The sequence below is a fragment of the Pongo abelii genome, chromosome 2, assembly GCF_028885655.2.
Source record: "Pongo abelii isolate AG06213 chromosome 2, NHGRI_mPonAbe1-v2.0_pri, whole genome shotgun sequence".
In the NCBI taxonomy this organism is placed as follows: Eukaryota; Metazoa; Chordata; class Mammalia; order Primates; family Hominidae; genus Pongo; species Pongo abelii.
The window spans coordinates 25493769-25519777 of record NC_085928.1 but is presented as its reverse complement, the minus strand read 5'-3'; the positions used below and the strand labels follow the sequence as shown (position 1 = coordinate 25519777).

General features: G+C 38.6%; 2 protein-coding genes and 1 long non-coding RNA gene across 8 annotated transcripts in view; 2 read left to right on the top strand and 1 right to left on the bottom strand.

Annotated features, from left to right (window-relative positions):
- The window catches only part of SLC35A5 (solute carrier family 35 member A5), a 48032-nt gene extending 33749 nt beyond the window's left edge, over nucleotides 1-14283 (top strand). For 2 of the 5 annotated variants that reach the window (XR_010139102.1, XR_008523213.2), the window contains exons 10-11: nucleotides 712-797; nucleotides 14054-14211. The gene's annotated coding sequence lies outside the window, so the exon portion shown is untranslated. Of the gene's footprint in view, nucleotides 1-711; nucleotides 798-996; nucleotides 7615-14053 lie in introns of those variants that run through there. The other 3 variants (XR_008523216.2, XR_008523212.2, XR_008523211.2) reach the window with 2 other exon arrangements.
- Nucleotides 9400-26009, bottom strand: part of CCDC80 (coiled-coil domain containing 80) — a 35915-nt gene continuing 19305 nt past the window's right edge. For both annotated transcript variants that reach the window (XM_002813286.5, XM_024244588.3), the window contains 5 exons: nucleotides 23046-23182; nucleotides 20796-20944; nucleotides 14111-14214; nucleotides 11293-11373; nucleotides 9400-9898 (listed from right to left, as the gene is read on the bottom strand). In XM_002813286.5, coding sequence (XP_002813332.4) covers nucleotides 9552-9898; nucleotides 11293-11373; nucleotides 14111-14214; nucleotides 20796-20944; nucleotides 23046-23182 — 818 coding nt within the window. In that variant the 3' untranslated portion in view covers nucleotides 9400-9551. The remainder of the gene's footprint in view (nucleotides 9899-11292; nucleotides 11374-14110; nucleotides 14215-20795; nucleotides 20945-23045; nucleotides 23183-26009) is intronic.
- LOC129058478 (uncharacterized) lies at nucleotides 14947-23586 on the top strand. The gene is made up of 6 exons (XR_008523603.2): nucleotides 14947-15568; nucleotides 16194-16338; nucleotides 20353-20417; nucleotides 20503-20667; nucleotides 21446-21639; nucleotides 23430-23586. It is a non-coding gene; the product is annotated as an uncharacterized LOC129058478 (long non-coding RNA).

Sequence of the window (26009 nt, the reverse complement as noted above, 5' to 3'; positions counted from 1 at the left end):
AGATTTTTCTTTTCTGAAAAGGGTTTTGACTGATAAATTTCCTGAGGTTTGGCATATATATATATCTTCAGCATCTAGTAATTATTTACTAACTCTAGATTTTTTCTATTCCTCTTACTACTCAAAGAGGTTTTGCATTTTTTGTTACTTTCTATAGCCATTTAATATAAGGGACAGCTTGTCTGGAAAATAATTTGAGTCACCCTTTTTTTCCATCAGAAATTAATCTTTTTTGTTTCATGTAGAATTACCAAGAAGTTAAAGGTTTCCCTGCTCTATTTTAAGTGTGTGTGTGTTTTCTTTGTAGGTAAGCAATTTTTTGAGTGTTTGTATGCCTTTTATATAGGCCCTTTATTTAAGGTTCCTGTGTACTCATATTTAAACAGAGTTTAACATTCCAGTTGGGCCTAATATTTGCCAGAAAAAAAATAGCACAGATAGAATCTTCCTTACCTAATCCCTCTTTTCCTGAACAATGTTTGAATGCCATCTTTAACTTATTCTAAAGGGCTGGAAGCTACTTTAAGGATGTGGAAGGAAGGCAGGAGCCATAGAAAATTGCAGTGAGGGAATTTTGTGGGTGTGTGCTTTTCCTCTACATTGCTTGAAACTCCTGCTTTGAGAGCCAGTTCCACACAGATACAATTACTACTGTCTCCTGTTTGTGAGGAGGGAGTATCAGTTGAATTTTAGTTTCTTCTCTTGTTTTAGATTAAGCCCCCTAATTTGGTGAGAAATCTGGTTAAGTGAAGTTCCTTGAAAGCAGCACACAACTTTTCTCCAAAGCTGTGAAATTGGTAATTAGAATTTTTTATATTTTATACTTATAAATACTATATAATATTTTGTTTTATATTTATGTCTTATACATTTAACGTACAATATAAAATATTTTAACATTTTAGATTTAATATTTTGTATATATGTTAATATATATATTCTGCCCTGCAAAACCAGACTCCACACAGCATAATCAAATAAACCTTTTATTTACAGGCAAAGGATATAGTACAAGAAGAAAAAGAGAATACAGATGACATCGGGGGTCCAAGAGACATTCCATACTTAAGCTTCATAATGTCCTTATTTGCACACATATACCACACTGCCTTCATTTTCTCCAGCTGATAGATTTGTATAAGAAATCTTGACTTTGAGAGTTCAATGTCATTCCCAACAGGGTCTTTATGTCTGTCTGGTCATGTTATCAGCCAGGCTTACTTAATGTGTTAGGCCAGTTGGAAACCATCATTAAAGAAACTGACCCTGGTGATCACCAGAGTAGTTTCAGACTATAAACAACACATCATAAATCCCACTGCCCTTATCTTGGCCAAGAGACAAAACTGGACATTCTGATGACCCCAGAGATTATGACAATGTTTTCTGGTCTAATTAAACCATAGTCTTCATATACCTTTACCACACCTCCTTCCTCCAATTAGGAAGCTAAGTGGGTAAGAAAGAAAAAATAAAGGCAGAGCATAACGATGTCACCCATCTTTGGCCTCTTAGCCGGAGCTGATCCTTGCATGGGCAGTAGACTATAAGTGTGTTAATTATTTTTCCTACTGCAGAGTTTCTTCACTTTGGAATGGTGAATAGGTACACATTTCTCAAAGCTCAAAGTGCAAGTCTAAGGATATTCTCTAGTTTCAATCTTGGTGAAATTTTTTTCTATGAATTCATTACTTTTTAGTTTATTTCAGGGAGGGGGTGTTGTTTTTTAATGAACTAATACAAGTGTCAGCATCTTTCGTGGACATCCAGACAATTTCTTAAAGATGGGAGAGGTAAAAAATCTTCAGGAGAAACTGTGCCTGAACTGTGAGTATCCAGAAGCCATTGACCATGTTAATGGTGGAGCCAATATGAAGTACTTGCTAAATCATGTGGTGCATGAAAAGAAGAGCAATGTTACAATTCCATCCTCCTAAAGACTACATAACCATCATCACTCATCATCTCTCCCTGGTCCCTTCCACCTGCCAAACCCCCATAAAAACCCATAATTGATGATACATATTAGTTTATAATTAACGGTGTACCTAACTGTTCTCTACTAGTCTGAGCCTCTGTACAGAGAAACGTCAGTTTTGTATTCCTGGTTCCTGGAAAAGTACATATAGAATAGTATAAATACAATAAATGTTTGAATTATCGTGTAACTTGAGTCTAAATTTTAAGTTAGTATCCTGTATTAAGAACTGGGTTGACCAAATGGTTCTTTGCACATATCAAGGCTTTCGACTATTCCCAACCAGATCTTCCCAAATTTGGGCATATTCCTGCCTCTGCCTACCCTGTTCTAATTTGGCACTCTAAAGATAGTTCATAAAAAGCAAGCCAAAGATAGAAAAGAGAGCTAAGGCTACAGGAGAAATTTACTCTTTAACATTTGGGGGAAGGAAAATGAGGCTTGTCTACAGCAGGGACTGGCTGTCTTCCAGAAATGGTTTCCCAAGGTGTTCCCTACCTGTCTTTTTCTTGGATATCCTTTTGCATTATAGATAGCCTTGGGAAGGGTGTCACCTTTATCCTATCAGTTACACCTAATCAATTGTAGTCATCTGAGAGCCAGAATTATTGATAGAGGGGCCAGGGAAAGGAGAAAAGGACGAGGAGAGAGGAAGGTATGCTTATTGCAGAGTAGAAAAGCCAAAGAACGTTTGCCCGTGGGCAGTCTTAGCTATTTAAAATCAACCACTTCTTCACCCGGCTCCCTTGGCACATGTATCACCCCATGGATTGGGAGGTGTAGGACCATTCTTTTTCTTTCTGGAAGGAAAGCACTGACATTTAAGCTCTGTGCGGTCTGCTCAGGGGCTGCCCAGTTTGTCCAAGCTTTAGAATATTGGAGAGATTACGCATTTGTGGTCTCAAGTTAGGAAACTGTTGAAGAACAAATATGTCCCTTATTAGAGGGACTCTTTAGATGTTTAGGATGCTCACAATCCTTGCCAACCTGATGTCCTTGGAAGCTCCAGTCTGGCTGTAAGGAGATGATGAGGGGTTCTGTGTATTGGAGGTGATGACCTCATTGAGTCTCAGCCACAGCAGGGCATTATGCAGGAAAGAATTCAATGGAGTTATTTAATACCTTTCCCTATTCCCACAAAAATCTGGAACTGGGTTCTGAACTGAGAAGTCTGGGTTCCCTGAGAATTGAACATCAATTCAACCACAGGAAGCCTCTAAATTTAGCACTCTACTCACAGAAGGCCAAGAAAAATTCACAAATGTCACAAACTTAGGAACTTAGGTATCTAGTCTTCTCTGTCGTTTTGTAATGAGAAACTGAGGCCCATAGGTAAAACATCTCACCTCCAGTCACACAGGTAAGTACATGGCAGGGCAAGGACAGGAACCCAGTTTTCCCAAATCCAGTGGCCTTTTCATGATACCCATTGATTTCTGTGACAGCTGGCCCTTTGCCCGTCATCACCAAATCTTAACTCTTTGGACTTTAATAATGTGCAAAATTAAGAGGAAGTCTGGCACCGGGAGACACAACTCAGAGAGAACTGAGGAAAGTAGTTAGCATGTTAACTGTGCCTTACCTTGACCTGAAGTGAAGAGCACTCACCAAGCCACAACCTGCTATCTGCACACCCCACACCATGAAGTAAAGGACAGCCAAGGAAGAGAAAGGAAAGAAAAGCAATCCGGCAGGGAGAGCAGGGAGCAAAACGAACAGAGGTTCTTTCCAAGGGCCTTCTATTTTTCTACAATCTGCACACATTCAGTACTGAGATACATTAAGAAGGGCCCACTGAGGCCATCATTCACCCTACTCTCGGGCTGCTTCCATCCTCCAGGCTTCTAGAAGTTGAGAACTTATGAGCTTCATTGTTAACTATATTACAGAAAATGGGACCAGCTGGGTTGCGCCCACTCCCCTGTGTCTGGACCTCCTGCCTATGTGGCAGAAAAGGATCTTTCTGCTGAATTAATATTCACCTCAGAGCCCTGGGAGATGTCTGATGAAAAGTAGTTTTTGAAGAGTCTTGTGACAACCAGTAATTTCGGCAAAGCTGTGTCCTCAAGAGTCTGCCAGATTCCCCAACTCTACAGAATGCTTTTCTTTTTAAATACCATAATCCCATAATCTTTCTCAAAAATTATAAAACTGTATTTTATTTTTCTCATTTATTTGGGAGTTTGGGAAGAAATCTGAGAAACTACTCAGATTTGAAACTACCTAGTTTATACTACCAGAAGACAGAGATTCAGGTTAGCTAGCTTGCTAATCCTCACAGTTTCAGAGATATACCTTGTATTTTTCCAGATTATAGGCTTTGAGGACATTTACCAATAGCATCCTCTGAATGTATTTTGGTACTTTTGCTAAGCTATGGCTTATTTTATAGTCCTCCAAATGATGATCTGTGACTTCTCTGCCTGCTCATTAGAGGAAGAAAAGCTCAGATGCATTGCTAACTATTACTTCAATGCCAGTGGAACTGGAGAAATGCTTGAAAAAGTAATCTCAGGTTGTAAAAAAATACTACCTTTTTTTGGTTGCAGGAGCTAGAACCCTATTATTCTGAGAGTAAATTTTCTATTATTCCTATCTAATTCATTTTCTTGGGAGATGAAACTCCCTCTTTTTTTTGGTGGGGGGACAGGGTCTCACTTTGTCACCCAGGATGATGGAGTGCTGTGACGTGATCACGGCACACTGAAGCCTCAACCTCCTAGGCTCAAGCGATTCTCTCACTTCAGCCTCCTGAATAGCTGGGACCACAGACACACACCACCGTACCCAGCTAATTTTTTGTATTTTTTTGTAGAGACGGGGTTTTGCCATGTTGCCCAGGCTGGTCTCGAAGTCCTGGGCTCAAGCGATCCGCTCACCTTGGCCTCCCAAAGTGCTAGGATTACAGGTGTGAGCCCCTCACTGCTCCTGGCTCCCTCATTATTATATTTCCTGAGGTTGAGATGATTTGGGTCCTTTACTTAGAAATTGTCATCACACAATTTCGGAAAGGTAAAGAAATCCATTTTTATTGGCAACTTTGGGCTATGCTTCATCCTGGCAAAAATTTAAAAGCAGTACACTTCGACGTGGCTCACCTTCCTGCACACCTCAAGCAGCATGTACAGACTGTCCAAGAAAAAATGAGGAGGAAAATGCTCCACCAAGGAAGAGGGATGAGATGGGAGCATAATTCACACACAAAGAACTGAGTTCTAAAGTCACTTGAGCTTTCTGGAGCTCAGTTGCCTGTAAAACAAGGAAGAATGAATGGTCTTTATGGAAAATGAATGGCAGAATAAGTGATTTATCAAGTTCATTGAACTATAAATTCCATTTTTACTGTCATTTATTTATAACAAAGTTCAGATATAAAGAAAAATCTGAACATACAGTAGGCACAGATAAGCCTATAGCAAATATTCACATGTGGTTTGAATGCATTTATTAATCTCTGTACTTATTAGAATTAATAATACTAAAATGATTTGGAGTATTAATGATTAATAATAGTGGAAAATAGCCTTCCCATTATTGTTAGAGGATGGTGCCATCATGATGCTAAATGCCTATCTGAGGGGAAGCTCATAAATATTACTTGACAATATTACTTGATAAATATTTGTTGAAAAAAGAAATGTAGTAAAGAAGCAAGGATGGCTGGGCATGGTGGAGCATGGCTGTGGTCCCAGCTAACTTGGGAGGCTGAGGTGGGAGGATTGTTTGAGGGAAGCCGAGTTTGCAGTGAGCCAAGACTGCACTACTGCACTGCAGCCTGGGTGACAGAGTGAGACCCTCTCCAAAAAAAAAAAAAACAGAAAGAAAGAAAAGAAAAAAGAAGCAGCAGCAGCAACAAACGGAGGGAGGAAGGGAGAAAGTTTACTTTGATATGCCATATGATTGAAACAAATGCTCTCTTTTCAAAGACAAGGATTATACTCCTTTGCATTCCGGCTACTTTAGTACATTGTAACTTGGTAACCTTTGCCTTGAAAACAAAAAGAATCCCTGGATATAATCTCCTTCTTTGTAATTTTTTTTATAAGATGTCAGTATGGTAATAGGTCCATTAGCAAGTAAGTACAGGCACATCTTATTTTATTATACTTCTCAGATACTGCATTTTTTACAAATTGAAGGTCTGTGGCAACCCTGCATCAAGGAAGTCTGTTGACATCATTTTTGCAATAGCATGTACTCACTTTATGTCTCTGTGTCACATTTTGGTAATTCTTGCAATATTTCACACTGTTTCATTATTATCTCTGTTATTAAAATCTGTAGTCAGCGATCTTTGATGTTACTATTATAATTACTGGGGGCACCACGAACGACACTTATATAACACAGTAAACTTAATAAATGTTGTGTATGTTCTGATTGCTCCAACAACCAACCTTTCTCCAATCTTTCTCCTTCTTCTCAGGCCTCCTTAGTCCCTGAGACACAATATTGAAAGTAGATCAATTAATAACCCTAAAATAGCCTCCAAGTATTTCAAGTGAGAGGAAGTTGCAATCTTTCACTTTAAATCAAAAGCTAGAAATGAATAAGCTTAGTGAGGAAGGTGTGTCAAAAGCTGAGACAGGCCGAAAGCTAAGCCTCTTATGCCAAACAACCAAGTTGTAAATGCAAAGGAAAAGTTCTTGAAGGAAATTAAAAATGCTACTTTGTGAATACATGAATGAGAAGAAAGTAAAACAGCTTTATTGCTGATATGGAGAAACTTTGAGTCATCTGAATAGAAGATCAAGCCAGCCACAAAATTCCCTTAAGCCAAAGCCTAATTCAGAGCAAGGCCCTAACTCTCTTCAATTCTATGAAAGCTAAAGGGAGGTGAGGAAGCTTCAGAAAAAAAGTTTGAAGGTAGCAGAGTCTGGTTCATGAGTTTTAAGAAAAGAAGCCTTGTCCATCCATAAAAGTGCAAAGTAAAGCAGCAAATGTTGATGTAGAAGCTGCAGTAAGTTATCCAGAAGATCTAGTTAAGATAATTAATGAAAGTGGCTACACTAAACAATAGATTTTCAAAAGAGATGAAACAGGCTTATATTGGAAGAAGATGCCATCTCAGACTTACGTACCTAGAGAGGAGTAGTCAATGCCTCACTTCAAAGCTTCGACCAACAGGCTTACTCCTTGTTAGAGGTTAACGCAGCTGGTGACTTTAAGTTGAAATCAATGCTCATTTACCATTTCCCCAAATCCTATGACTTTTCAGAATTATGCTAAATCTAATCTGCCTGTGCTCTATAAATGGAGCAACAAAGCCTGAATGACAGCATGTCTATGGACAGCATGGTTTACTGGATATTTTAAGCCCACTTTTTGAGTCTTAACTGCTCAGAAAAAAAAAGAATCTTTTAAAAATATTGCTGTTTGGGCTGGTTGCAGTGGCTCATGCCTGTAAATCCCAGCACTTTGGGAGGCCGAGGCCAAAGTCAGTAGTTCGAGACCACCCTGACTAACATGGTGAAACCCCATCTCTACTAAAAATACAAAAATAAGCTGGGTGTAGTGGCGGGCGCCTGTAAATCCAGCTACTCGGGGGTCTGAGGCAGAAGAATCACTTGAACCCCGGAGGCAGAGGTTGCAGTGAGCCAAGATCGCAGCACTGCACTCCAGCCTGGGTGACAGAGCGAGACTCCATCTCGAAAAAATATATATATATATTATGTTTTATATATATATTATATATTTTATATATGTATATAAAATATATAAATGATCAGTTCCAGACCACCATAATATATATGTATTATATATATATAGCTGTTCATTGACAATATATCCAGTTACCCAAGAACTTGGATAGAGATATATACAAGGAGATTAATGTTTTCATGCCTGCTAACACAATATCTATTGTGCAGCATAGGAATCAAGGAGTCGTTTGCACTTTTCGTAAGGCTATAGCTGTCACAGATTGTGATCCCGCTAATGGATCTGGGCAAAGCAAATTAAAAACCTTCTGGAAAGGATTCACCATTCTAGATGCTGTTAAGAACATCGTGATTCATGGGAGAAGGTCAAAATATGAAGATCAATGAGTTTGGAAGCTGATTCCATCCCTCATGGATGATTTTAAGGGGCTCAAGACTTCATTGGAGGAAGCTTTGCTATAGATATAATGGAAATAGCAAGAGAACTGGAGTTAGAAGTGGAGCCTGAAAATGTGACTGAATTGCTGCAATCTCATTACAAAAGTTTAATAGATGAAGACTTGCTTCTTATGAATGAACGAAGAAAGTGATTTCTTGAGATGGAATCTACTCTTGCATAAGTTGCTATGTACATTATTGAAATGACAACAAAGGATTTAGAATATTACATAAATTTCATTAATAAAGCAGCAACAGGGTTTGAGAGGATTGGCTCCAATTTCAAAAGAAGTTGTACTACTGGTAAAATGCTATCATACAGCATCACATGCTGCAGAGAAATCTTTCATGAAGAAAAAGTCAATCAAAGTGGCAAACTTCATTGCTGTCTTATTTTAAGAAATTGCCACCATCACCCCTAACCTTCAGTAACCACCACCATGATCATTCAGCAGCCATCAACATCAAGGCAAAAAGATTATGATCATTAGCAATTTTTAGCAGTAAAGTATTTTTAAAATAAAATATGTACATTTTTTAGACATAAAGCTATTATACACTTAATAGACTACAAAAGAGTGTAAACATAACTTTTATATGCACTGAGAAACCAAAAATTTTGTGTGACTCACTTTATTACGATATCCACTTTATTATGGTGGTCTGGAACTGATCCTGTAATATCTCCATGGTATGCCTGTGCTGTACAGGGGGTAAAGTGTGAGGGGTCAAGAATTTTCATGCCAGAAATTCCATAGCAGTCTACTAGAACTCTGGAAGTATCATCTGTGGCTGCAGTGCCAGATTCTGGTGAGGATTTCCTGGGCCCCGATTTATATCTGAAAAAAACACTAAAAACAACAGAAGCAGGGCAGGAAGTGGCTATGATAACAAAGCTGGGCTTGGTACTTTCTCTGGCTTTTGTGGCCAATATTACTGGACTCCTGTGGTATCAAGTTTCATAAAAGAAACTCATACAAAGCAGAGATATCTTAATTATTTTCAGACTGGCATTTCAAAAAGTGTCAGTTTAAGTAAGTATTAAAAGTTATTTGTTCTTTGTTTTATCTTTTCAGATGTTTCCTGAAAACATTTGTGGTGTGATCTTTAACAGAGTTTTCACTTACCAATTAATACAAAAATAAGAAAGAGCTTTAAATACATATTTTATAAAATTTTATATGCCAAATAAGGTCCTTTATGTAAGAAAAGGAAAATAATATCAATTTTCAGTACCATTATTTAGCACTAGAGCCCCTGCAGTTAGAAAAACAATTCTTTTAAATGTCTTTATGATTTAAGGTTTCAATAATAACTCATGAATAGGTGAAAGTTTGCTATTTATTTAATCTTAGAAAAACACTGAAAGAAAAAGGCAGGAAATGTAGTACGCAGTGTGGAAGAATGGAGCTGGCCACATGTGGTTTTAGCAGCTGCAGAGGAAACTGGCTGAGTCTAAGGTTACATATTTCTGTTCAGTAAGGGTATCCATGGTGATAACTCTCATGATGACGGTAGTCATCCTGGTAACCATCCTGGTATCCTTGGTGGTAACTATGGTAACCATAGCCTGCATACTCATCTTCTGGGCAGCGCATCCCCAGTGACTGCTGAATCGCCATTTCCTGTCTCCGAAGTTGCATCGAATCAATTAAATCGTACACAATCACCATGGACCACATTGGGGAAGGATACCAGGATTTGACATTTCCGTCTTTTCCAACTAGAAGCATGGAGAAGTACTCCGGGCTCACTTGAAAATAGTTACGAATGTCTTTCACCAAATGGGCTGGTACATCTTCTCGCTCAACAACAGAGCTCCCTAGAATAACATTGGAATAGTTATTGTTAGTGGATTAAACAGTCAGAGCCCATGAAAACATTAAAAGTGTGAGGAAATTACTGTGAGAATAGGGAGGACCTATGAGCCTCGTCTCTTTAGTTCAAAATCTAATTAAAGAAATTTGCTGGGGCTTTTTCTACTAGAAATTAAATGTCCCTGCTGTTCTGCAACATGATTAGGGTCAAACTTTGGGGCACATGATGTGTCTTTTGTAGAAATGTTACAAAGTATAAAACCAATTCCTTAATTTAATCCTGGCAAGATTAATTTCTTTAAAATTTGTCACTAACAAGGATTATATAGTTTGTATTTCTAAGTTTATTTCCAATTAGCTTAGTTACTTCCCTGTAACTACAGCTTTCCTTTTGACACATCTTTATAATAAAAAGCTTATTTCATTGTTAAAAGTGAAAATATCAATTATGTTAAGATCTAGATGAATATTTAAACTATTGTGAATAGTGAAAAGAATAGAGGGGAAGGAGAAAAGGAGCTGACACTTTCAAGTCCGCTGTGTTCGGCATTCTGCCAAGTATTTTACACACATTATTTAAAGAGTTTGGTCTTGGAAGAAAGGACTGGATTTGCTTTCTGAAACCTTCAGTCAATAGTCTTGTTTTGTTTTGTTTTGTTTTGTTTTTGAGATGGAGTCTTGCTCTGTCACCCAGGCTGGAGTGCAGTGGTGTGATCTCGGCTCACCGCAACCTCCACCTCCGAGGTTCAGGCTATTGTCCTACCTCAGCCTCCCAGGTAGCTGGGACTACAGGCGCATGCCACCATGCCTGGCTAATTTTTGTATTTTTAGTAGAGACGGACTTTACCATGTTGGCCAGGTTGGTTTCGAACTCCTGACCTCAAGTGTTCTGCCCACCTCGGCCTCCCAAAGTGCTAGGATTACAGGCGTGAGCCACTGTGCCCGGCTTCTCTGAGCCTTTTAGTGTATGTATCTTTCAGCTTCTCTGAGCCTTTTAGTGTATGTCCTTATCTGTTGAAAGGGAATCAATGAGATATGACCTATGTGCCTCACAAAACTATTGTGAGAATTAAATGATATAAAATAGAAGAAAATGCTTTGTAAACCATAAGGGCCTATATGGACCCCCAAAAAGCATTATTTTAGTTAAGAAAAATGGATATTTTTACTGTTACTTGGAATGGTTTCTATTAGAAATAATATTAGTCCCTGTACTCCACACCCCTTCCCCTGCATATCCCGTGCACACACAGGCACACATGCACAAGTGCATGAAGTGGGAGGGGGATTCAATGAACTTTGTTCACCTTAGAGATACACCCACTGCTTGCACATAACTTAATGTAATTTAACTGAACTTAACACTAGTTCATACTGTTTCAAGATAACAACACATTACCATTAATTGGGAACAGTTCTAACACTCCCCCAACTTCCTCTCCAACGCCTAAAAGCTTCAGAATGGTTATGTGGCGCAGACCTGAGAGAAAAAAGAAAACCATAGAATTAGAGGAAAGGATTAGAAATCATCTTTTACTTCAAAGCCCTGATATCTGACAATTAAAAACCTCTTAAATTTAAAAAGAATATAGAGCATAACCTGATTGAGAAGAATAATCCATTTTAAATTTTTACCATAAGGAAGCAAATACTTTCAAAACCTCAAAGAAGATGAACTGTGATTCTCATTCTACTAAATGACAAAAAAAAAAAGAAAAGAAAAGAAGAGAAAAGATGAAGCCATGCTGGGTGCGGTGGCTCACGCCTGTAATCCCAGCACTTTGGGAGGCCGAGATGGGCGGATCACAAGGTCAGGAGATTGAGACCATCCTGGCTAACATGGTGAAACCCCATCTCTACTAACAATAAAAAAAATCAGCTGGGTGTGGTGGCACGTGCCTGTAGTCCCAGCTACTCAGGAGGGTGAGACAGGAGAATCACTTGAACCCGGGAGGCGGAGGTTGCAGTGAGCCAAGATGGCGCCACCGCACTCCAGCTTGGGCGACAGAGAGAGACTCGGTCTCAAAAAAAAAGAACAGATGAAGCAATTCATTGGAACATTAAAATATCTGAGCAGATCTAAGCTAGTTAGTGTTCTGAATTTATAACAGCTTTTAGGATAACTTAACTTTCAGAGAAAAGACTACAGACTCCATCAATTGTGATGGTTAAAGAAATTGAAATTGTTCTGCTTCCTCACATAAAACTGTATTGGCTTAAAGGATATGTTTTTATCACTAATTTAGAGGATCCAAAGGGAAGACATTTAAGCAAGCACAGCTTGTCTTCATATCCTCTGCTAAAGTTTCAGGACAGGAGGGAAGGTCATGCCTTGGTAGCTTGTTGGAATTCTTTTGAAGATGAAGTACACATGAAGAGATTCCAGAGAAAGAAAATAGGAGAACAAAGGGGTTGTCAAGCCATCATATCAAGCTTTCATAGTTTTAAATAAAGTTCCAACCTAGTCAGGATAATAACTTGGAACTAATAATAAGGTTGTTGGTGCTGTTTATTGTTCAGGAGAGAAAATTGAACACTGCCATGGGAGGGCACTTCTAAGGAGAAGCTAAAATCTAGGCAAAATGCTATTCAAAAAAATGTTTTTTTCACCTTTACTCTTTTCCCAGAGAAGTGAAGTATTCTGTTCTACATATTGGTTAGTCATGTTTTCAAAAGGGAAGATCATCAATTTATTATTCATTAATTAATAAACGTGAACATGACTTGTTCACATTTCAGGTATAGTACAAAAGGGTTTGCTTTCACAGTGTGACATAGGATCTGTGTGCAGAGATTTAAAAATAAAGTACCACCAAATAGCTGCTACAAAAGCATCTTTGGAAAATTAAAAAACTGTGGCTTTATTTATATTTTTCTTGTAAAGGTTCTTAACTGCTGTAAGAATTTCTATCTTAACTGGCCACATTGGTGGCTACAAATAATTTAAAGTGTGCTTAATAATACTGGCACAATCAAATTGATATGTTAATATAAAGTCTTAAATTATTAACCTTGATAATAGGAGTACAAATGAAAATTTCTGAATTTTCTGTTGTTCTTACTATTACGAGCTTGGTTTTGGCCTTTGAGTTATTTCATATCTTAAAATTAAAATGTACTTATAATTTACACATACTAGGTCATAACAAGGACCTTGGCTCTGTTAATGCTTTACAAAACTTACACTCCTCCCTTTTTAAAAAAAAATCAAGCACAGTTTTGTAACTAGTAGATGATTCTTCCTCCTAATAGAGGCATCAAAATAATGGTGATTCATCTATGTTCTAATGGAGAATTTTTTAATTTGTTGCCCTTAGCTACTTCCCCCTGCCCCTGTCCCTGCCCAGTGAATCTCTCAAAATTCTCCTTCTGCAGAGGCATATCTCATACGAGATTTCACTCATGACTTCTACTTTTGAAATTGTAGTCATCTCCCTGATTTATCATCAAACTTAGTAGTAAGTTCTATATACTATTCATTTTACTGCGTATATATCCATATCCAAAATGACATTAGCTCTTTCAGGACACTAGAATAAAAATGTTTGGTAAATAAAGCATATATTCGTTTTCAAAATACTGAGCGATTCACTACAAAAAAACAGTAAACTATGCTTTTCTTTGGCCTGCTTGTCTTTAAAATAAGGTTTTATTTAAGAGACCTTGCTACTTTCTTAGTGCTCAGTTGTAGATAAAAATCCTTTTTTAAAAAGAATTCATTCACTAAGTCTTCTGAGTTTTGAAGATAAAAATCATTTTTAAGAGAAGGGCAATATAGTCTGCTTCAATTAATACATTATTCCCAGAGCCATTCCTATTTTAAAAAAGACATTTAATCTATGGAGTATCCAGTGATGGTATGTAAGTAGATATTCAAGTATTACCTAAGTGAATGATAACACCTAAGTGAGACAATTTAAAAAAAACTGAAGACAAATGATACAGATCATTAAAAGTAAATCAGAAGATATTTTCAAACACATGAATGAAGAAGAACTAGAGAGGAGAGAATATTGAGGGAAAAAAAAAGATCCACAGTTGACTAAAGCTCCAGTCTAAAAGCAACTTTATACTCAATATAGTAGAGTATGTGTCTGGAAACATGAACAGTCTGAACTAGGAATCATTTTGATGATCTAAGTTTCTATGTTCCATTTTAGAATTGACCGGGAGGAGAGTGGTATGGGAAAGCAGTAATGAGGTGGCTTCCCACTCACCAAAATTGCATGCCTGACCACTGAGGGCAGAGAGCTGCTGTGAATAGGCCCAGTCTTCATCGTTAGGAGCAGAGATCACCAGCAATCTCCTCCTCCACCGGAACCTGGAAAAAAAAGCAGGACACCATTACTGCTTACTGCTTCAAACAATAAAAACCAATGTAGGAAACCAGAGTGACTTAGGCTAGCAATTTTTTTCTGTGCCCAGAAAAAAAAAGAAAAAAACACATGCTTAGAACTGTCCCATAGCTTCTCAAAGCCATTAAACTGCATTGCTACAGTCTTGTAGTTTTTCTGTTGTAACTTCACAGTCTTTCTGCTTTGGCATTTGCATGATGTGTCAAGCATGAGTCTGTGGTCACAATGCCTAATGAGGTCACTTGCGGAGAGACAAACTCTCAGATGCAATGAAGACAGGCCAAAATTGTGCATTAAACTGTAGCAATGGAAATGAGAAACTCAGAGGACAACTGAAGAGAACTGGTCTTAATAGAGTTACTGCTAGAGTTTAGAGGGGTTTAAGAAATGAATATGTGGATAGGAGATAGAGTAGAAAAAGATAACTGAATTTTAAGTAGATTACAGTGACAGGAAAGAGGAAAATGGGAGAGTGGTTTAAAGGTTCGAAGAGGATTCCTGGAAAAACAAAACCCTATGTACCTTCCTCAGTAGCCAGTGGTTCTTCCAGAGGCAAATGCAATTTCTAAAATGTACCCTATTATTAACAAGAGCCAATGCTTACGAAGTACTTCTATGAAGTGGAATGATATTAAGCCTAGAACCATAAGATTTTAGAATATATAGTAAACTTAGTTTCTGTTTTTACAGTTCCAACACAGTAGACTAGTAGAAAAAGCTTTTTGTCTTTTTGGGTGTCGTTGAGCACGTCACTCAATTCACCAAAGTCTCAGTTTTTCCTTATTTCTTTTCTTTCCTTTTCTTTTCTTTTCCTTTCTTTTCTTTTTGCGACAGAGTCTCACTCTGTCACCCAGGCTGGAGTACGGTGGCATGATCTCGGCTCACTGCAAGCTCCGCCTCCTAGGTTCAAGCGATTCTCCTGCCTCATCCTCCCGAGTAGCTGGGACTACAGGCGCCCACCACACCTGGCTAATTTTTGGTATATTTAGTAGAGACGGGGTTTCACTGTGTTAGCCAGGATGATCTTGATCTCCTGACCTGGTGATCTGCCCGCCTCGGCCTCCCAAAGTGCTGGGATTACAGGCGTGAGCCACGGCGCCCGGCCTTCCTTATTTCTAAAATCAAAAACAGCAGCATGTTGTTCACAGGACTGTTACAAAAATTGAACTCTCAAACCTATCAATGCAAGTTAGCCACATGATAACATGGATATAGAAGATTGTGTCTTAATCTGCAGGCTTCTGGGTGTGGAACTTTATCCATTAACAGACATTGACGTTATCCATCACGGCACCATCAAATAACCTATTCAGTCCTTAGGTTTGTGTATCATTTTATAGCTCACTTTCACCAACGCAATATGGTTCTTCATTAGAGCTCAGTGAGGCTGCGGATTATTTTCCCCATGATGCAGATAACAAAACAAGGCTTAGAGAAGCGAATAACTTGCCCAACTAGTAAATCTAAGGCATTACCAAAATACAGACACTTCTCTGATTCCTGGTCCCATGGTTTCCCCGATCTGCTACCCTCAGACACTGATATTTTGGTTGGTGCTATCAGGGTCTGCAAGAGGGTATAAAAGAGAGAGGGTATGCATCTAAGGGGCAACTGTATAGCGTTGTCTCAACTTCCATCTTCACTGGTGTTTTGCTTTTTGCCTTCAGTGCAGGTGACCGCAGGGTGTTAGTGCACTCACAGAGGTGACAGCCAGTTAATTTTATTCATGGCTTCGATCCCTGTGCCCCTTCTAGCATCAGGAGTGAACATGAGAGTTTTCAACCCCAAAGAAAATGGCCTCTTGAGGGAATAGTGGTTTGGGTGAATAAGAGAAAATGATAGTTTGATGAAATACAACCTCTGAATGGATGTCTGTCGTAAGGCTCGCCAAGTATTGCTTGCTGTGACATTACATTCACTTCCTCTGCTTTTTTTTTTTTTAAAGGGAAAGAAAAACTAAAATCTCTACCAAGGACAGGGAGCTGAATGTGTTTGGCACAAAGGACAAGAAAGGAGCCTCTGAGACTGTCCAAGGTTTCTTAGGAAAGGGAATAGTAACTGCTGTCGGATCACAAACACAACAGTCTCAGGTACTTCTCCTGCTTCCTTAGGAGGCATGCCAGACCAGCGCTGGCCCCCTAGCCAGCATCCAAACCAGACTGGCCTTCCTGGCCTCACACAGAGCTGTAGGGTGTCTCAGAAGGAGCTATTTTGGGTGAGGTCTATTTTGGTTTGTTTACCTATGTGCACACTGAATGCAGTCCTGATTGGAGAGGGATGGGATCTCAGACTCCCTGTCCCAGACACAACTAAAAGAAGGTCATTTCCTCTAAGTCATGATTCAGCTTCCCACAGACCTTCACATTAAGACACAAGGTCCCAGCTCACGACACGGAAGGAGACTTCCAAAAGATGTAACAAGAGTTGTGAAACTGACCCAGACCCTTATTTTAGACAAATTGTTTTTCTGTCACTTTAGCTTCCCAGTAAATAAAAACTACAAGCTATGAATGTGTTTGCTTCTCTTAACTGGCATGCCCAAATTAGTATGCATTTGCCCACTCTTTGGGGTTTCTGTCTCAGGGAAAGGTGATTATACCCTGAACCAAATGAGTGCTATTGAAGACTAGACTGGCTTCAGGGTCTGGTCAGCTGAAACTAACCTGTGTAAACCCATCAACCACTCAGCAAATTTGAAGGAAAATTCCCATTTGGATACTGGTTTAATCACAGGACTGTAATTTTTTTTTCATTTCTCTTTGCCTGGGTTTCAATTCTGGAGTATTTACTAAATCTCTTTCTGGTAACTCTTCCTGGATGGCAAAGTTCTCTATAGGACCAGAATAACTGACCCTAGGACTACTAATAAGTAGCATTTATTGACTACTTGCTTTGTACTGGGTCCTGGGCCATCATTACCTTTAGTATTGAATGTACCCTTCACAATAGTCTTAAACAAAAATACACTTATTATTTTCATTTTGCAAATGAGAAAACTGAAGCCCAGAGTGGTTAAGTAATTAGCTCAGGGTCACACAGCTAGTAAATAGAGGAACCTGGAATCAAACTCATTTTGTCTTGCTTGTGCCTTTAAGTAGTACACTATTCCACTTTAATCCTTCAAATAAATTACAATTATTAGCAGAATGATTTTATGAGTTGTGACCACAAGTCAGGCACTGCTATGGGACATCCAAATTGTAATTATATATATCTCTGAATATCCATAAAAGATGTATATTCCTATAGTAGTAATGAAGATAAGAGCCCATAAAACTCTTACATTAGGTGGAAAATACATTTACATATCTTAGGATCCTATCTAGTTCAAAAGACTTTATAATATTTGTACTTTGTTAAGAATTAAAAAAAAACCAAAATTTAAGTAATCAACCTACAGGAGTATTACAAGCTTTTGTGAATGAAGAAAATTGAGATAATGTCAGCTTTCCCTTTCAAATTTTGAAACCCTTGACATAGTGGTTATAAAAAAGACACTCTACCTAGGGATGATGAGAAGAATCTCTGAGGATATCTGTAGCTGCCAGTCTCATGACAGATCTCTGGTTTTAAGTAACATCAATGAACTGGATGATAACTGTCTGCTTTATAGGGTGGGCAACCTGAGTTTAATGGGATAGATCACTAACCCTGGAAGATTTAGAATTAAGAAGAAAAAATTTCCAAAGAATCAAAATTATAGTAATATAGTAATAATTATATATATGTTTGTATATATATAAAATTCTGGTTATATATGTATATATATAAAAATATATTATTGTGAAGCTTAAGAGAATTTGGCCTAATAAAATGACAACTTTGAAACTCCAAATTAGAATGTGTAATTAAGTAATTGGTTTAGGCATGCGGGTAAGTTGAAATCTTACAGTGTATGCAGTTTTTAGAACATCTGAGAGAACGTTAGAGTCGCTGTATTTGTAAAATTAACTTATTAACTTACAGATCTTTAGGTACTCAGAAAGATTTTGTTTAATTTCAAATAATTGAAAGAAATGTATTAAATGTATAATGCCTATGTGAAATGATGAAGTTGTTTAATTACTGGGTTCATAAGCAAGATCAAACATTATTCAAAGCCCTCTTAAAAGTGATGGCAAAAATTTGCTAGGTTATAAATTGGAAATTAAAATTTAGAAGCCTAATTCAGAAGTTTGGGAACTGAGGTCTTGAATTTGTAATTTGAAATATATTTAACACTGTTAAAATAAAAAATAAACTTCTAAAGAATTTCTACCTTAAAAAGAAAAAACAAAAGCACCTCAAGAGCAAAAGAAAAGCTCTTAGCATAAATCTTTTCAATTATCGTCATCTGGAGTGATGATCTTGTATCAGAAGTTGGTGTTTTAGTACCCCCGAGACCAGACAAAGAGCCATTGTCCAGTGAAGCTCAGAGCCCTTTCTCAGTGGAGGCTGCCCCTACGGCTGAGTTGATTTTAAGTCCTTATGAAGGTGTGTGTGTGCCTTCTATTTCCATTTCGGATACTTGTACTGCATTGAGAATTTGGATGAAGGAAGAGCCTTGGGTTCCTTTCAGGGCCGACATTCTGTGGTTTTAAGAGTATCTTCCTTTGCTTCAAATTCTAGGCCTTTAGGTTCAGAACCAATAATAATTCACATCATATCTTCTAAAGGAGCATAAGATAAGAAGGTAGATTTGGGGAGTCAAATTGTCCCAGGGACAATGGAGAAAGTTACTTAATCTCCATTGGCTTCAGTTGTCTCTCCTGCAACATGACAATAGTCACAGTATTTAGATCATGGGATTCTTGTAAGGGTAAAACTTGGGAATGAAGGTGACGTGCTTGGCACAGAGATTAGCACACAAAAAGTGTTCACAGGTATAATGGCTATGTGAAATGGAGATGGATGGAGATAGAGCTGCTTGCTATCGTTTTTAATTTTATGGGTGAGACATTTTTTGAGGCAGGTTAATTGAAAAGGATCAACATAGGTAGTGAGTTACAGACTCAAAACTTGGATGAATGGTAAGTTCTGTACCCTTTATATATCATGATGTTACATCCTAGAAGACCCAAGCCTCACAAATCTGTAGAAATTCAGATTACCCACTTACTAATCATATCCTTCTTAATGCTCTGTCTCACATATGGAGAATGTGCTTTTAGAGACATGAGTAAAGATGCTGCTTGGGGGCTCAAGCACTAAGTGTGTATTACATGCTTGCTCGGTTTCTGGAGCCCCTTAACCACACAGTATAGTTGGAGTGGTGTTTATACTGGGACCTCTGTAAGTTTGTTGTGTTTAGTTTTCTGCAGCTTTGCACCTCCTAGGGCCCCAAAGTCTCTGTAGAAGTTTCATCCTACATCGGGGGAGGGGAGGAGAAGGGAGAAAAGTAGATTTGGCAGAGGCGTTTAAACCAAAGCAACTCCACCTTAAATAGGAGCTGGGTAAAATGAGGCTAAAATCTACTGGGCTGCATTCCCAGACGATTAAGGCATTCTAAGTCACAGGATGAGACAGGAAGTCAGTACAAAATACAGGTCATAAAGACCTTGCTGATAAAACAGTTTCCAGTAAAGGGGCCAGCCAAAATCCACCAAAATCAAAATGGCGATGAGAGTGACCTCTGGTTGTCCTCACTGCTACACTCCCGCCACCACCATGACAGTTTACAAATGCCATAGCAATGTCAGGGAGTTACCCTATATGGTCTAAAAAGGAGAGGCACGTACATTCCACCCCTTATTTAGCATATCATCAAGAAATAACCATAAAAATGGGCAACAAGCAGCCCTTGGGGCTGCTCTGTCTATGGAGTAGCTATTCTTTTATTCCTTTACTTTCTTAGTAAACTTGCTTTCACTTTGCACTGCAGATTTGCCCTGAATTCTTTCTTGCGTGAGATCCAAGAACCCTCTCTTGGAATCTGGATTGGGACCCCTGTCCTGTAACAGATTGAGTTGTTTTTACACTCTTCTCTGGGTATGCTCCTCCCCCATGGACACTGGGGTTGCCACAAGATGGCCTTCAATAAATGACAGTGTCGAAAAATTCATGAAACTGGGTCAAGAGGATTTCTCCTTTTGAGGTCTTAGTGGGGCTTTTGTTGTTTCCTGCAGAGTTGGAAGGAAGCGGAAAATCAAGCACAGTGTGCCAAATCCTGTTTGGAACCAGAAAGGGCCTAGTAAGTAAATATGTAAAATAAAAATGCTACACGCAGAGATCTCCAGATTTACTGACTGAGTAAATTAACTTTCTTGGGAGGTCAGGATTCTATTTTCTGTACCAAAGAAAGAGAAAAAAAAAAAAAAAAACCAGAGAAAAGACCTATCCAGAGCCACCAAATCAACATTGATGCTTGGAGCTGAAGCCAGCCAGCCTTGTAGCCAGAGACACTTCAACAAGACAAGACGAAGCTCAGTGGCCAGAGATGGGTAGGTTTTTCTCCAAGGAGGGTTACTCTCTGTAAACACATTTGGGATCTGTGTTTCTTTGGCATTTTCATGAGCTCACTCAGAACAAATTTGCACCTTCCTCTTTAGCAACTCCAAAGGTGATATACCTGGATAGGAAGTTCTCAAGGGACTGCTTTTTGTCCTCTTTGCAAACAATGCCTTCCTTCTTCTGCCTCTCCATATCTTTGATTCGAGACTGGAAAGTATCGATCAGATCAAACACAGACTTCATTGTTATTGGCACCTCATAGTATTGCTGTTTAAGAAAGAACAGAATGCATTTAATGTACAAGTGCATTTCTTCTCTCTATTCAGAGGATAGAGAACCTGTGCGAATTCAGAGGAGCTCTGGGGAAATCTTTGAAATCAGAGCCTAGAAGACTCATTGCTTCATAAATGCTCTCCTGCAATAGTACCCTTTGCTGATGTTTTGAGAGTTGGAGTCCATAAAACAACTGCCTCTTTTACAAGGAATTCTTAACTACGCTCCTTTTATTGGAAAGGGTCCATGCCTTCCTCACCATACAAGTCCTAGGTTCACTTCTCTACCTTTGGGACTAAGCTCGTTCTTATTTACTAACACCTGGAGAAGAACTGAGAAACACTGTACCTAACACAGGAAACTAAATGGAATGACATGTTCGAGTGTGTAACCTGAGCAATAAGAGTAGTTTTCCACCAGGGCCTGTTCTGTGGTCCCAGGGATCGTTTTACTGAGTAAGCATCACTTAAGTCATTTTTGTTCACCTATTCTCAGGAATAAGTTGGGATCCAACTTAAAGACAATGAAATTCAGATTCCTGAATCGCAGCTGCCTGGACTTACAAAAGCAACCTGAGATGGATTTAGGGGCTGGCTGAGTGTAATCAGCATAAACTGGAGAGCAGTCTGGACATGGCTTGAAGCTCTGCCCTCTGTGGGAATTCAGTAAATCACAGAATGTGAGAGCTGGTAAGGACCTTACAGATTATCTGGCCCAACCTCTCTCAATAGAGATGAGACTACACATGTGCAGAATTAACTAATGATGCCATCTCTCCAGATCCAGAAATATATTGCATGTTGGGTCAGCTATTCTGATAGCATAGACAGCCTTTTTTTCCCCTGAAGATTCTCACACAAACACGGTATATGGATGACTTTTTCATGAACATTTTTTATGTTCTCCATTTCACATGGTTTCAGAAGCCTGGAATTTTAAAAGAACATTTTGATAAGTTGTTTTAAAAATTGTTTAGGGAATTCTTTAAAGAGGTATTAAGATAAACTTTAGTAAAATGTATTTTCAGTGATATAGTGCCAGTATGCCAGAATTGTTAAGACAGTGGGTTCTGGAGCCAGCCTCTGTGGGAATGAAGTTCAGCACTAACTGCGTGATGACCTTGGGCTAGTTACTTAACCATTCTGGGCCTCTGTTTTTTCCTCTGTGAAACAAAAATAATGTTAGCATTTATCTTAGACGTGTGAGATAAGGATTGCAAAGGGTTGAAGAAAGTGCCAGGCATAAGGAAAGCACTTGATAAAGTGACTATTTTTGTTATTGTTATTATTACATGGTATCGTTTTTCATGGTTCAGAACCTTTGTCCGTAAGCATAGAAAGAAAGTAGGTGTAAAACCCCAAACTTTTGGCCTGCCGTGGTGGCTCATGCCTGTAATCCCAGCACTTTGGGAGGCCGAGGCAGGCGGATCACGAGGTCAGGAGATCGAGACCATCCTGGCTAACATGGTGAAACCCCGTCTCTACTAAAAATACAACAATAAAATTAGCCAGGCGTGGTGGCGGGTGCCTACTGTAGTCCCAGCTACTCAGGAGGCTGAGGCAGGAGAATGGCATGAACCTGGGAGGCGGAGCTTGCAGTGAGCCGAGATCACGCCACTGCACTCCAGCCTGGGCAACAGAGTGAGACTCCGTCTCAAAAAAAAAAAAAAAAAAAAACAAACCCCTCTTGTCCACATTGGATCAGGAGGCACACTTCTAGACCCCTCTGAGATAGGCCTGTGTTAAATATGGGTTTCTTGAAGGCAGAGACCACTCTTCACCTTTTATCTCCAGGACCTGGCACATCATAGCTATTTAACTAGTGTCTTATGAATGTAAAACATTGGTGTTAGAAGAGAATTTAGTCTGTGTCAAGTAGCTGGGCTGTGGAAAGTCACTCCAACTCAGTCTTTGTCAGAGACCACATTTCTGGACGCAAATTTGTAGGACAACATGGAAAATTTGGCCCATCTCAAAACTTTCCCATTTATAAAATAATTTATGCTTACTTGTACATTGAATGGACTCTTAACAAAACAATTCAGATTTGCTATTCTAAGAAGTAGCACTACATTATTCAAAATAAGAAACTGTACCTTGACTCTCAGATCCACGTCTGTTAGCACCATGAAGAAGTCATTGTAGGTCATTCCGTACTCTTTCCTCAGCTCACTGATGAGATGCTGGTCTACCAAGTCTTCATCATCCACCACTCGCATGGGCTTCTCATTATCTTAAGGGAAATAAAATGTGAATGAATATGGGTGTGGCGAGGCAGAAATCACTGGGAAGTGAATGGGTGAAGGCTCTGGGCCTAATCACACCAGCCTTCATTAGTTTTAGATATTCAACTCACACTGTGTTTGAACAAAAGTTTTCAGAGTAAATTAATAAATATAGAAATAAACACATGAATAAAGTTTTGAAAGCTACTCTTCTATAGATGATCAAGGCTCCATCTCTGTCCATCCTGTTCATAGCAAACAGGAACAAAGGAACAAAGTGAGAGTGGAGACTGCTGAGTCATACCTAGGAGAAGACTGCAAGTCACCCAGGGAGTGAGTCTTCACCCTAACTCACCAGGAAACTGGACTGACCCAGACACTTTTGTTAAGTTCTGTTTCCATTAAACATAATTCTGAGTCTAAAACCTGTGTCTGTTCCTCTTTTTTGGTATAGAATTAACTTTGGGACCCAGTAAGCATGTCATATCTATAGAGAAAAATAGAGTTTCTGTTGAAACCTAGTCACAGGTTCATTTGGGCTCCAAAAGAAGTCAAGCTATTCATAATGCAAATTTTGTAAGTGAACACAGTTTAAAACAAAATGTGACAATTTATGGAAATTTTAAATCACTATATGTTTTTTCAATCATCAGCCTCCCCAAATAAATCCTTATAATTCAGAATGGTTCCAGAAGGTGTCACTGGATTAATGGGAAGCATGAAAATCAAGATACCAGTGGCTTTACATGGCAACATGTATGTCAGGAAAGCATTTTAACGTTTTCAAGGACAGAAGAGCTTTATTTACTTCTTCCCGCTCAAACAAGTCACAGTATATCTCTCAACCCTACCTAAGATTTTATCTGCAAAATAATCCCCTATATTAAAAACAAATGTGAAAAAATTAATGTTAGCAAATATATGATAACAGGAAAATTACCAATGAGAGCCTATCACTTATTACCAACATCATTACCCAGTGAATAGTACTGCACTACAATACTATATCACAGTAAAAACAACCACAATTTTGCAAATAAGATGTTATAATTTGAGTAGCACAGACATTACTCTTCATTAATAAAAAGGGGACAATTACAATTTAACTGTTACTTTTGATTAGGATTGTTGAACGTGTGTAAACAAGGAGCTTTATTTCTCCAAAGCAAATCAAAATGAGAGGGGAAAGAATCAATCTGTTTTCCTTCCCAAAGTCATAACAGTGCTTCATGGAGGTGGTCCAAAGGAAAAGGATCTGAGAACCTAGATGAGAACCAAGCACTGTCTGCAACATAAAAAGTGATAGGCCTCATGCATATAAACTATTTTTCAAATGTACATTTTTGTTATTAGAAAAAATTTAAATTAATTTACAATTTTTAGATTTATATTTTTAAATATATCTTGTTGAGTATTAAAAACAAGTTGCAAAACAAAATGCATAGTATGACTTTATTCCTGGTTATAAGGAAATAAAAACAAAAGAAGATACATTCATATGGAAATACACATAGGAAAAAGTCCACAGGAAGAGGTGAAGTGAAAACTTTTATTGTTTACTCTACATACCTATGTTATTCAAACTTTAACAAGGAACATATTTTACTTTGTGAATAGTAATAATAATAAAGAAAACCATTCAAAAACTGCTTTTTAAAAAATGTTCTTAACAACTAATGTTCTGATTCTAAGACTTTACAAACCAGATTTTATCTTGTACTTGGAAATTACAATTTTTAATTCCCAACATACATTCATCTTGCTTTTGTTCATTCAACGAAATATTTATCACTAATGTCCAGAGTTGGTTCTGTGCCGAGTGCTAGATTCAGAAATCAATAACTCGGACAGAGTTCAAGCTCCTAATTAGAACCAGAATTAGACCACTAGCATCTACTTAATGGATAAAGTCACAAAATCACTGAAGGGCTCAGATGGAAGGAAGTTGGAGATCGTAGTAGATTTTCAATATAACACCAACTCTTTCCCCCTCCCTATAGCTATACTCTTTGCCCAGTAACTACAGCTTCTTCATATGGGAAATGGGTTGAGCTGTCCTGCCTCTTGACTCTGAGCTCATCTATATCACTTGCTTTGGCCAATGGGATATTAGCACAATGACACAAGCAGAAGCTAGAAATGAGCTTATACATTAGGGATTGTTCTTGCTTCTGCCATTGCCACGAGAATATGCCCACACCAGCTTGCTGGAGGATTAGTCAAGCCAAGTTACCCTGTTCTCATTCTAACCAAGGCTACCCAGGTTAGCCGACAGCCCACTGACCCCCAACATGTGTACAAGCCCAGCCAAGATCAGCAGAACCTCCCACCCAACCTGTAGCTGACTGCAGATGCATGAGCAAACCTAACCAAGCCCAGCCCAGATCAGCTGAACCCTAGAAACTTGTCACTAAATGAATGTTTACTGTATGTGCCACTAAGGTTTGTGGTCTTTGCTACCTCACCTTATTATGGCAATAGACAACTGAATATAGACATTATCTGGCTCCACCCAATCACATTATTAAGGTTGAAACTAAGGAAACTGTAGTGGACACTGTGGTGTGCTGTCCAGATGCTACCTTCAGAACTAAGGTTGCTGTCAATATAAGCAGCTAGATCTCTGACAATTGATCTACTTAGAAGGGAGCCACCTTTCCCCATGTCACACCCCTATCATGGGACAGCTCACATTCAATAATTAATGTAGTAGAAGAGGGGATAGATATAAAAGCTATCCCCTTTGTCTCAAAGTGGACAATTTGGAAGTTCCAACTCTATTGCAGCTCAAATTTTCCCTGTCTAGTCTTGTATCCCTCACCCCTCATAAGTATT